Source organism: Macrosteles quadrilineatus, unplaced genomic scaffold (assembly GCF_028750875.1).
Source record: "Macrosteles quadrilineatus isolate MER2022 unplaced genomic scaffold, UCM_ALF_1.0 Scaffold_4__1_contigs__length_99947679, whole genome shotgun sequence".
Taxonomy (NCBI): Eukaryota; Metazoa; Arthropoda; class Insecta; order Hemiptera; family Cicadellidae; genus Macrosteles; species Macrosteles quadrilineatus.
Genome location: NW_026542597.1, coordinates 64,397,346 through 64,411,000, shown reverse-complemented (window position 1 = coordinate 64,411,000; position 13,655 = coordinate 64,397,346). Strand labels below are relative to the sequence as shown.

At 31.8% G+C, this 13,655-nt stretch overlaps 2 protein-coding genes across 2 annotated transcripts; one reads left to right on the top strand and one right to left on the bottom strand.

The window, feature by feature from the left end:
• Positions 1 to 5,936: 5,936 nt before the first annotated feature.
• LOC128992997 (putative nuclease HARBI1) lies at positions 5,937 to 8,201 on the top strand. The gene is made up of 4 exons (XM_054416747.1): positions 5,937 to 6,157; positions 6,735 to 7,024; positions 7,206 to 7,806; positions 8,167 to 8,201. The coding sequence occupies exons 1-4, from the start codon at positions 5,937 to 5,939 to the stop codon at positions 8,192 to 8,194; spliced, it is 1,140 nt and encodes a 379-aa protein (XP_054272722.1). The 3' UTR covers positions 8,195 to 8,201.
• A 67-nt stretch (positions 8,202 to 8,268) lies between these two features.
• LOC128992996 (myb/SANT-like DNA-binding domain-containing protein 3) lies at positions 8,269 to 10,772 on the bottom strand. The gene is made up of 4 exons (XM_054416746.1): positions 10,499 to 10,772; positions 10,175 to 10,291; positions 9,198 to 9,304; positions 8,269 to 8,754 (listed from the first exon to the last, which is right to left on the bottom strand). Exons 1-4 carry the CDS (start codon positions 10,770 to 10,772, stop codon positions 8,269 to 8,271), a joined length of 984 nt encoding a protein of 327 aa, XP_054272721.1.
• Positions 10,773 to 13,655: the final 2,883 nt, after the last annotated feature.

The window sequence follows — 13,655 nt, the reverse complement described above, 5'->3', positions numbered from 1 at the left end:
AGTTGGGGATGTACCCACTACCGGTTCCTGGCAAAAGTCCGGGGTACTTTTCCTTCAGGGATTTCACTGAGCACTTTTTTTTGGTGATTGGCGTTTATATTAAGTGTTCCTTGCCCCGTCTTTGTTTACACTTCAGTACATAATACTGTACAAGGTTTCTTTACAACTTTTACACTTTCAATTTACTTTTCTTTAGAATTCTCTACTTTGTTACAGAAAGAACATCTACTCAAGCAACGCCCAAAGAGCATTCTCAACAATGTTCAAGTGTCGTAGAGGTATTTGTCACCAAGACAGTGAAGGCAGTGTGTTATATGATCCCATAAATTCCTACAAGTCGTGGATTTTGCGTTCTTCAACAACCACCGCTTTGTTTTTTGGGTAATACATTTTGTCCCAGAGGAAATCATGATTTATACTAGAGTAATCTGTTAAATTATATCCATAGAGAAAGGATTATTGTTTGAGGATAGCTTTACTTTTTCGAATGACACATAAACACCCGTTGTTCAAACTTCGAGACCATCTTGCTGTAATCAAATATCGTCACTGTAAGTGCAAAAGGTCGTATGTCAAAATTTTCAATTTTTTTTTATTTGTGCTAAATGTGCCAAATAATGTCCCACACCTGCTGGCAAAACATCTTATGTCAACAGCTGATATGTTTAGAGCTAGATTATAGTTACAAAAAGACGTATGTTTTGGTAGCTGATCTTTGTTACTGCAAAAAGTCTTATGTCTGTATGGATCAAAAGGTGCTTTGCTGTGCATGTTGCATTACTCTTTTCATTAAGTTTTATAGTGAATTTCATAAACTACAGTATTATTTTGTCTTTAGAATTTATCCTTGAATAGTTTTATTTGTTATTTGACTGATTTTCATAGATCTCCATGATACAAAACAGAAGAATCTGCACACTATTACAGGTGAGTGTTTTTAGGTTATGTTTATTTTTGTATAAAATGCGTGAAAAACAATGGTAAAGCTGTAAGCTGATCAAACAAGTTTAAAGAATTGATGTTTGAGTAAGTCAAACAGGCACTACAGAGTTAATTTTTATTTTTAGCCATGATTTTCAAAAGTTTTCATTAAATCGCAAAAGGTCGTATGTAATTTTTCTGCATAGGACATGCCTAACTACAACTGAGGATTGAACATAAGTCTTTTTGCAACTAAGTTTTAAACTAAGTTTAAGCAATTTAATTCCATTAGAAATATTAATGAAACTGTAAAACTCCATGCCAAGTTTTTAGCCTTTATTATTTTTTTTGGCTTCAACTACCTTAATGGTAAATCTTATTTTAAGCTTCCTAATCGATTCGGAATTTTTCAAATATTACCAAATCATTTTATCTGATTTCATGCAGTTATTTCTTATCCTAGGCTTAAAGAGAGGATTGAAGGTGGTATAATTTTTTAAAAGAAACTTTACTATTGTTTTTATAAGGCAATAAACAATTTTTTCAAAACCTTTGATGCTTTTTGAAACTAAATTAGTATGAACCTACAAACACCCTACCGTACTTGGGTTTATATCGCCTGTCATGTTTTAACATAGAAAATAGGCCTAGTTTTTGTGGATTCAGAAGGTTTTATAATGGAGTTTATTAACTGCCTAAAATCATTAGGCCTATTCAAAGTATTCTTACGATTCAATTAAAAAACAAGTAATTCATCTGTCACAGGACTTAAATCACTGCAGGCGTCAGTACTATGATAGCATTAATAATTTAAACTCTGCACCTAACAGTTTGCGTTACAGTGGCTCGTTTTTGTTTCAGAAGAATGTTACGGAGGGGGAAACTTATGGTAAATTTGGCCAATGAAAAACAAAAACTCAACAAATTAGAAGATGAAAAATTGCATGTTCAAGATGTCCTACCTGCTGCTGCTAACAACTTGTCATGCCTTATTAATACCCAAGATTTACATCTTACTACTGTTCCGGTTGTCTTAGAAGATGAAAGTATGTATATTATAAGTAATGTAATTATAAGTAATGTATATTATACATTATACAGGGTGTCCTACGTAAGGTGTCTCAAATTGATTACGGAAAAACGTCTAAACGTACAAGGGCGAAATAAAATAATGACTCCATTTCATTTAGTGTTAAACCTAAAAAAACATGCAGTTGATATAGCAAAATTAGGTTTTTTTTTGTTATTTACACAAAATATTAAAGATATACGAAGTAAGTGTAAACAAAAAATTTGTTAAGAACTAAAAGACCTATAAAATGATTTTCCATTTAAGATGTTGCTATTTGAAAATTTTAAACAATTTTCATTTGCAAATTTTTTTAAATTATTTTGTTTTTGTTTGGAATGTTATTATAAAAAAAACCTGTTACTTGCAGCATATCACAGGAAAGCTAATTTCAACTAGTAAGAAAATTCAACCGGAGAAAGGCTAGGTGCTTTGGTATAGGAAACACATATAATAAAAACATATTGAGTTTTCCCTAAAAAAAAACTGCCACCATTTTGAAACGGAAAAAGATAATTAACATCTGTTTTCACCAAAATGTGTGTCTATTACCTTTAAAATGATGTAAAACATGACATATGTTTACATTTCAATATTCTGAGATTTGAACCCTTAGTTTTTCGCACACCCTGTATTGGGTAATAGTTAAAAATATTTTTACGTTATTCCTTGGGGACGATTTAGCGGGAAATAATTGCATTTCATCCTTGTACGTTAAGCCGTTTTCCGTAATAAATTTTAGACACCTTATTCGGACACCCAAAATCAATTTACAAATTAATTTCCTGAATAAGTTATAATAGGCTTACTTATTTTAACCAAGGAATTAAAATTTGTGTAATATTGATTTTTGTCTATCTTTAAGGTAATATTAAGAAAGAATAAAGGTTGTAAAAAGAATATGATAAACTGTAAACTAACATTAAAACAATATTTAATATTACAAAATGTATTGAGTTATTTCTTTCCAGATAAATTTTTCTTTTTATAGTAAATCGTCAAGAGAAAATCATCTTCTTTCGGTTATTAGACGCATTGTATTTTGAGGGCAGGTTAACAGTCAAGTACAGTATTTATTTATTCGTTAAAATTACCTAGGTCACAATATGTTTTTGCGTAAGAAAGTTTTTAAATAATCACAATGTTTTTACAGGGATTTTTTTTATATATAGGCCCACCATGTATTTTATTAAGCTCAAGCTTTAAATAATTACTTGTATATATACAATTTTAACTATTTAATAAGCATATTTAAATTAAAGTTCAGCTCACTCAAAATAAAGTGTATTCTCATTTATTTCAATTTCCAATTTAAAATCAAGGCAAGGTTGTAAATGAAATATTGGTATGAAAATTCATCACTAATTACTATTGTTGATTACCTAATTCAAGCAATAAGTGTGTAATACATTGTGAAGTATTAATGCTTAATTAACTACCCGTGTCCAATAAATGTCAATACATTCCGATAGCTCACATGTCCTCTACACATTACACAAGTTAGTGTGATTGGCTATTGCTATCTCCTGATGAAATACGCTTTAATATTGTTCATACCAGTGATACATTCTAGGCCATTGATTTGGTAGAAATGGCGCTATATAGCTAGTTTTTAAGTTCCAACACATTATTGGTTTCAGATACATTATTTGTAAAATTTAAATTTTAGGTTAGAAACTAGCTTAAAATATATAATAAATTGATTTCGTCTAAACTGTTGTAAAACATTAAGGGTTTATTCCAGTCTGATTGGTTTATGCCATTTCCAACAAACATGTAACTAAACCAACAGCTTGTGCTTATTACTATAATAAACTTCAATTTACTAAGATAAGGAATTTCTATTATTCAACTGTGTCTTATACACCTTAGACATGAAATATGACTGGTTCACTATTTATCACTAGTCAATTTATTGTTACATTTAATTGATGGCAAAATATGTAAACACATTCCGTTAACAAACATTCTGGTTCCCTTAACAAATCCACCAATCGTAAAACCCTGAAAATACGTAGACCTTTTTAACATTGTAATTTTTTTTTTTTTTAGCTTTTAGTCTAACCACAGACGGAGTTAAAATGATATAGTATTTAATTCTTTGTAAGCGTTGCACATGCACACGCTAGCGTTGATGTATAGATAAAAATGCATTTTTAAAGTGAAAGGTTTGTCTTTTAACTTTTATTTTATTTGGGTCACATCAACATTAAACGAATTAAAAAAAATTACAAAACCATAATACATTTTCATATTATAAAAATGTATTTAAACAGTTGAATTTATGTGTGATGAGTTGGTAAAGTGAAGGACATAAGCGATCTCAGGTATTGATTCATTGGTCTTGGCTGGACTTCGACAATAATTTCTCCTGTCTAGAAAGTGCTCTATTGACATTAAACTCGTGCCAAGATATCGGAATTGGTTAACTTAAAGGGCACACATTATTTGTTAAAATTACTTTCGATAACTCCTCTTCTAATAAGTTTAGCTGCAATCAATTTATTTGAAAACTTTTGATATTTAAAATCTTACGTCTTTGTGCTGTGAATCACTTAAATAAATCGCAATCATTAAGTGGTTTCAGTTATTTGTTTAGTCTGAAACAGTGGATTGCCAAGCGCATGACTAGAATAGATATGTCCAGTGATTTTAAACATGTTTTAAGCCACCCTGGGACCCATTAAAATACCAATGATTCACAACTAAAGAACTATGTTACTGTACATGAAAATATACAATACTATTTCATATTAGTGAAAATTTCAATCACAATTACCTTGACACTAACGGGGAAAAATTTAAATAATTCGTTAAATAATAGAATAATGTTATGATTAGCAATTAAAAAAAAATTCCTTTAGAGTTTTTTTTTTCTACTCACAGTGGTGATCAAATCCAATCAGTTTCCAGATCTATTAATTGAAGATATCTACGAGGACAGTTAAAGTACTTGAGATGCAATCATGTTGATGGGTCAAGTCTTTGGTCCAATGTAATGAATAACACATCAGCTGTGCTACATCAGTCACTGTCAGAGCAGGCCCTGTGTATGGAGTATGTTAATGTTGTGGACAGTCTGAATGATTTATACACTTTTATCTAGCTAAGCATTGTATTATATTATAATTATTATAATATACAATATTATTTTATACAATATGAGCATATCATATTTAAAGAAAAAATGCATTAAATTTGAGCAAAATGTATCGCAATCGAATACTTTTGTTATTGGATTGCCTGTATAAACTAACAGCTACCGTAACAAAACACGCTTACCAGATTTCGCTAATAGAAGAATGCATAAAAATAAAATAATGTATTTTGAGTGCGTTTAAAATCAATTTGAAAACATTAATGCAAAAACAAAATATTGAAATCTTACTTTTTTATTGCCAAATTATGTTACATATTTGTCCATATTACGGTGTAATGACGTGTTATTATATTATTGTTATCAATACATAAACATAATGTCCAAAAAACCCTTACGCCTTTCAAAATGAATAATGATAACTATATTATTACTTACGTATCAATGACACTTAAGGTTTTGCATAGCTTTATATGAAGCTGTAATGCACAACGTATACATCAGTAATAACTTAGGCCCGATTTCACCAAACATTTAAACCGCCGTTAAGCCTTGCTCTAACTGCAGTTAGCTCTTAACTGACGAAATCGGATTTCACCACTCGCCGTTAGCGCTAGTTTAGACTAAACCGTCGTTAGATAATTAACTGGCCAATTTTGACCAGTTAACTTCTTTAATCTTCCGTTAAAAAATAATGTAATTATCAGCTGACAGTTGTTTGTTTTGTTTACTATTGTGTTTAGTTGAAAGTCGTCTTTTGTCCTTTGATATAAATTAGTTTTCTGTATTTAAAGTACTAAAATATAATTTATTACCTATTGATATAGATAAATTAGATTATAATTTAATATGGATAGGCCTAACGCTAGACGAAGAGCTTATGAATTAGCATTTGAAAGTGACAGTGAAGAAGAGTACGTTGTTCGGCGACCTAGGTGGATAAAAGAAAGGGCTAATGATTTTGATGATTTGGACGAAATTGATTTTGTTACCGGATATAGATTATCAAAACGCACTACTTTATCAGTTTTGGAAACAATCGAAGACGAGCTGGAGTTCCCAACAGACAAGTAAGTTAATACTGTAGCAATAATATTTTAAGTTAGGTCGTTTAGGTTTAGCCATACAGTATACAGAGGATACACATGAAGTTATGGGACAACCGTGTGCTTTTGGTTCTGGTATGGTGGGGTGGAAATTAACCTACTCGTACCGAGCATGGAAGAGCCCGAACGGCGATGAACACATTGGCGTTTGTGTGCAGAGTAGCGTACAGGGTCTTCGTACAGTGTAGACCCGTAGGCGCTGTAGTTCGATGCTCCAGCGACTTGTGGCGATGGACACTACTGGTGTACCAGAATGTATCCTCTGCATCTTACTTTTAATTCTCTGTGGTTTAGCCCATCTATTTGCCAGTAGGATTCCTAGCGTAGGCATCATATTTTCATTAATTTTAAATAGAAAACGTTCGGATTTATTTATTTCACCTCACTAAAAGGATGATTTTTTTAAGTAACCTTAGGCCTAGTTGCGGATTGCACCAACCTACCGATTATTAATAACGTTGCAAGTGCAATGCACTTCTTATTCTTGTGTTGGCAAAAACTTAACAAATTGGAGATATTAAATATTTTTATTTTGTTTTAGAAATGACTGTGTGGCACCAATCAACCAGTTACTCTGCGCCCTTAGATTTTATGCAACAGGCTGCTACCAATCGGTATCTGGAGATTTAAGTGGGTTCAGCACATCCACTTCTCACCGAATTGTCCACAGAGTTAGCTGTGCTATAGCTGCAAAGCGTGGGGATTTTGTCGTTTTCCCGAAAACGCAAGAGGAAATTAAAAGAGCTCAGCTGAAGTTCTATGACATAGCTCGTTTCCCAAGGGTTGTTGGTGCCATAGATTGCACCCATATTCGATTTGGCAAATGCCCTGGTAAGTTAAAAATGTTAATATCTAGGCTACTATAACCATAGACTAATTAGTAACAGTGTGCAGTTTTATCACTATAACCATAGACTAATTAGTAACAGTGTGAAGAGCACGTTCACACATTGCTACATTTGCAAATTCCTCTATAGTGAAAGTTAGTTTATTGATAGGTACATTTTTTCAGATTCTGCAAATGGTGAGGTATTCAGAAATAGGAAAAACTACTTCTCACTAAATGTCCAGGCTGTTTGCAATGCGGACCTAGAGATTACTGATATCGTAGTGAGGTGGCCAGGAAGCACCCACGACTCATATATCTTCAACAACAGCCGACTAAAGAGAATGTTTGAAGAAGGGAGGTATGGAAATGCTGTCTTGGTTGGAGATTCGGGGTATGCCTGCAAAAACTACATGATGACTCCATTAGATGTTTGCAACACTCAACCAGAACATTTGTACAATGAGTCGCAAATACGGACTCGAAATCCTGTCGAAAGAATGTTTGGGGTGTGGAAAAGGCGATTTCCGGCTATGGCGTTAGGCCTGCGCTTAAGCTTAGAGAACTCAGTGCCTGTTATTGTTGCAACGGCTGTGCTCCACAACATAGCACAGCAATCGAGAGAAGAGCTTCCTCCTGATGACCAGGAATTGGTTTTACCTGCTCCGTGGGAGACTCTTATAGCAGAGGGTAACATGGGTATGCCTTATGTTCCCGCTGGTGGACCTCAGAGAGAAAATGTCAACTTCCTAGCACGACAGTCTTTAGTGACGAATCATTTTACCAGGTTTGTCTGTTGGATTAATTTGATATAAAGCAAATAATGCTAACGTATAATATATTTATGTTGTACTAATCTATCTTATACTAATTAAACTAATGTTTTTTTTTTTTAATTTTCAACGGCAAATATGTTTGACTCAACTTATGTTTATAGGAAACTGTTTGATTAAATAATGTTGTGTCTTATCAACCCTAAAAGTTTGTAACTCACCTTTTTATGAACCCCTTAATAATTATAAGGTAAAGGTCAAATAAAACAACAAATATATTTTTATTTAAAAAATGGAAACATAACGAAGGCTTCAAGTTAGAGATTTTAAATTTTATATATACAACTACTAATCTATTGATATCATTTTTGCAGACTTGCTCAGTTGGCAGCTGATTATTGAAGACACGTTGAAGTCTAACCAACTATGGCCCAAGACTCCAACCTGTACATAGCATTATTAATTTATAACCAGAATTACATTTCGTTGGGAAAAGAATTGTTTGTGATTTTTTCCAACTCCACCAAAAGTATTTTCTTTCTTATTACTTCTTGTTCCGTTTTTTCTTGTTCCTGTTTCAGTTTTTCCTTTTCTTGTTCTTCCTGAAGCAATAGGCAACGCATAACAACTTCATGTTGTTGTTTAGCCTGTTCTACCGTCGATTTTAGTGTTTCTATTTTGGTCGTGGCAAGAACAACGGCTTCACTTTCTTTCAACACTGGCCTTCTTCGGTTGGTCATGTGTCTAGATGACCTTATTGTTGACTTTAACGGGGGTTTGTTTTCGAGTTTTTCCATCTTTTGCGGCCTTTCAGTCTTTGTAGTGGCAGATGAAGGACTGGAACTCACTTCTTCACCTGCTTCCTCTACTATTTGATAGTCAAAATTTTCTACGAGCACCTTTGCTCTAGGAGTTCTTAGAAGGGCTGGCGTATAGTTTGTCCAATCACCATTTATAGGTACCTTAAAACAGAGGGAATAGAATTGGTAACTTTTTTAACTTGGCTAATTCAAGATATAGTTTATGAGGGAAATCAGTAGCAATATTGCAAATCATTTTATTATATTTACATATTTACTTCAATAACACAAAAACTAGGATTTTAACGGGAATATTTTAATCCCAACATTAAAAAAAATGTATATGCTTGGATAATAAAACAAGATTTCATTCATGTAAATCACAACTGTTGAAACATTTTTAAAAACCATACCATCGTTGACTATACACATTTCCCTATAATCTTGAATGTGATATTATTGATTATGTTATATATTTTTTAATAAACATACAAGCTTTGATTAAAAAATTTGCCAAGTTAATAAAACAAGTTTAACAATAATGAAAACTAAAACAAATTGTGGAAGAACAAAATGTCTAGAGAATTATTAATTAAGTACCCTACCTCAGCAGCGGACTCCTTATTGTGATCGTGCTCTTTATTGACGTGGTTGTCCAAATCTACTTCGGAAATAGGAAGGTTTAGGGATTCATCACAATCTTCATTGTTATCTGAAATAAACAGGATTGTTTCACTCCATGTAACTTAACATTGTAAAAACACTCACAATTTACCGGTAACTGTGAATAGTAAAAGTACATAGGTACAGTTTTCATAGTACTACTGTCATTTATTTATAAGTTTTTATCTTATAAATTAATAACAGTCGATGAGTATTGGTTTCAAAACCCCCACCACAGCAAACCTGCCGACTAAGCGAATTTCCATTTGTCTGAATTGATTTTCAATTAAATGTATTTAAATAACATTAGGTTTAACGAGTACCAAGGTTTGCTAGTTCAAGGAAACTAATAAAGTGTGTGTTTTTAGTAAAATATTGATAGCTTAGTATAAAATAAATAAATTTGCCAACTATTATCAAAATATATCTATAAGCAAGCAAACTAAAACATTTTACAATATATTCTCCAAAAGAATAACATTGGAATTTTAAATTTGCAATATTTTGAAGTTTCTCCGTTACCAATAACCCTAAGCACACTTTGATATACTACATTATTTGTTTTTTAAGCTCGTTAAAGGTCTATGGAGAAATTGGGATATTATTTGTTTTGAGAGTAAAAACCTACCTCCGTATAGTAAATTCGCTAAAAGGTGGCGTGCTGACGTCCCATATATTTTGGCAGTACCTACCCAAGATGTAGTGTGAAAAATTTGTTTCACACAATATAGCCTTCTTCTCCAATAATGGTAGCAAGCATATTAATAACCTAAATAAAGCATGCCTGTTTGAGAACATGCTTGGTTTGATAATAGTTGGCAAATTTATTTATTTTATACTAAGCTATCAATATTTTACTAAAAACACACACTTTATTAGTTTCCTTGAACTAGCAAACCTTGGTACTCGTTTGACTTACCTAACAATGCAACGTCGGAATCATAGATGTTGGAGAATCCTTCAACATTTGTCTTAATTAATGAAATGACTTTGTCGATATTTGAGTCCTCTTTCGGCTCATTAGATGGTCCACCTCCTATGAAAACAAAGAAATGGGTTTGACCCATCAGTTATTACTTATGTATTTTCAGTAACAAACGGCAATAACAAAATATAATTTATAGTAACAAGCCTTAAGTAAGGCATTAGTATAGTAAAGCAGCCATTCGTTAGTGCCCCTAAAGTAAACAAATAACATGTATAGTAACCTTATATTTATAGGCATTTTAGGGAACAAACGTACCTGTGGCATAGCGGTTGCTATTGATAACAGTCATTGACTGTTTGGCCTTTTTCTTCAAGTTGTCCCACAAAGTCTTTAGTGAAGACGCATCTCGAGGAATATGATCGGTGATTGAGTTAAACTGGTTGGCGATCAAGAGCCACTCATTATGTTTTGCTCTGCTGGAAAGTGCGTCTGTCTTTTTGCATTCAATAATTTCAAAGTGTTTTTCAACTAATAATATGAGATTTCGTTTCTCGTTGTTTGTGAAGGTAGGTTCCCTTTTACGTTTCATCGTTTTAGGTAACCCTTTTATTTGAGTTTGATTGGACATTACTTAATTTAAAACACAAAATCAATTACAATAAACAATCCAATAATCACTGAGTTACTGACACAAAAACAAAAATAAAAACTGTTAACTATTACAATATTTTAAAAAACGACACGAAAATTTAAAACTAGTTAACAATTACAATATTTTTAATACGTACGAAGACAACTTCTGCCTATTCCTAAAAAAACAGTAAACACATTTTTTTAGGTTATGTTTACTTGCTCACATTTCAGCCACGTGTTATTGTTTACAACAGTTCACTGCCACCTGGATTTTACTCTAAACTCTCGTTTATAAAACCAGCGTTAGTTTTGACGGGTTTTTGTTGGTGAAATCGGTTTTCCTTAACTGTGGTTTAAATCATCAGTTAGTTTTAACCGAAGTTTAACTAAACCATCGTTAGCGAGAATTTGGTGAAATCGGGCCTTAGAGTTTGTGTAATAAACTGCACCTTGCTTTAGCAGAAGCGTATGAACCAACATGTAGACTTGAGTTAATCCATGTTATAAACATAAGAGCAGATCCTTGTAGGTTTGAGACACCATGGACAGACTTGGTAGTAAAACAGAGGTTCATCTTCCTTTGATATGTACTTCTCATTCACAAACTAAGATATAGCTTGCAGCTTAATAACAGGTTTTCCTACTTTAGAGTCAATAAGTTAAAAAGGTAACCGTACATTTTCAAAAATCCATAAACAAAATATCCATTTATATTATATGTGCATGACCATTTATACAAGTTCAGTTGTACTGTAACAGTTTTTAACTATGCAAATGCATTTTTATATTAAACGACATTTGTACCTCTTGATTGTCAATAGGAATCTAATAGATTGTTAATTACATAGTAGATTGCAATACCATTAATCCTGCTAATTTGCGCGGAAGCTCATTAGTCAACGGTAATTCGCTTCATACACATACCACAATTTAACCTAACAAACAGTTGTATTTTTACTAAATCTCCCAAAAACATAAGATATCCTAGTAGGCTAGTTGTATAGTGTGCAAAATAATATTTTAAGGATTGCAAAATCATTTGTTATGAAACATGTTCCTACAGCATTTTAGAAATTATGATAGTGATTAATTGGAGGTATTAATAAGTGTAAATGTTGTAAACAATTACTTAGGGATGAATATTTGTAAAATATATGTATTTCGTTTATTTCATTAAAGTTGCTGGTTTAATTCTGAGGCTCATTTTCATGCCACAAAAGAAGGTTGTTAAATGTGGTGCCGACATAAAATCCAATAAAGAAAAACATCAGTGTGAACCGTTTAAACAAACTGAGTTCTGTATTTATATATAATTTGGGGTTCCAAGATTTAAAGTTTGAAAGACTACGTTTTTTACGAGCCATACTCACAAAATCCATCAATTTCCTGTAGGCTCATCTTAGGAAAAAAACATGTTTACGCTACAAATACAAGTCACCGTCATAATGTTGCTCACGTACTAATGATTTATGCTTTATATTTGTTGAAGTATTTGTATAACAATTAAATGATTTATAGTTATTTTGTGGTGATGGTTAAATGATGGTGTGAAATATCTTAAGATAAAATTGTGTAAAATATATAAGTCTAAAATAAATCAATCGTAGTTCCAATTTCAGTTTACATCCATTAATAACTAATTACTGCGATTTCGTATTGTAGGAAAAGTGTTTGATAGTAAAATCAAAAATACATAAATCAAAATGACTAATGGTCCAGAGTGTAAGAGACTGGAGAGAGTAATGATCTCATTGGAAATTGACAGTTTCACTGAGCCTTTGTCTGGGGAGTTTAACACTTTTATAAGACTGTCATTATTCAGCCTTTCCTTGTATCATTAGTACTATTCTGTTAGTTTTATAAGATGTATTTTATTAATTTTGAAAAACAAAATCAAAGATGCCCTAATGTATTAGGGCATACATAACCTTACTGAATTCCAATTAGGCCATAAATTCCTTACATTTAGAAACTAAATATAAAAAAATCTACAAAATATTAAAAGAAAAAAAATCTGATAGTATTAAATATAAAAAAAACTAAACAAATATTTAAGAATGTTGTCAAAATTTAAGCTTCTGTTTGCTGTGTTAAAAAAAAACAACAATGTTATCAAGATGGTTCTGGTCTAGAACAATACAATTGTTTTAAGTAATTCCGAGTTTGGGCCGTCTCCATTATTTACCAAATAATTTTGGTCTGTTTTTTTATATATAAAAAGAGATTCACATGCATAAAGGTGTTGGGGTTTTATAATTTTATTTAAAAGTTAAATGTTTTCCAAATTGAAAATATGTCTTGTATTAATACCGTGGCTAGCAAGGGCTGACTTTTCAGGTCATCTGTATATTGGAAAATTTTGCATGAGCTTGGTTTTTTTCCATTTTGGTTGACCGATATATTTCATATTATAAATAACTAATTTAAATTTATAAATTCACTGACCTCAAAATGAATTTATATTTCCCGTGATCATTCTACGAGTCTACTAAAAATATTTGGTATAAAAAATATGAATTTAAAATAAAGGAAAATGTTCAAACTTAATAACCTTATAAACCTTACCGTAAACCTTATAAAAAAAAAATCATTAGAGTACAGTACTTCCTTGAAACCTTTTAACTTAAGTAAATAAGTCCCGTAAAGTCTCTTTAGCTTGGAATTAACGTATTACAGATCCTGTTACTTGCTAATGAGTCTCGGAAAGAAACCTCATGAAATTCAGATAATGTTATTTCTAACATATTTCGTATGTAAATGTTATATTGTAAAAGATATATGGTGGCATAACAATTCCGGATCTCATAATATGTTTCCCTGACAAAAATGTCATTATATT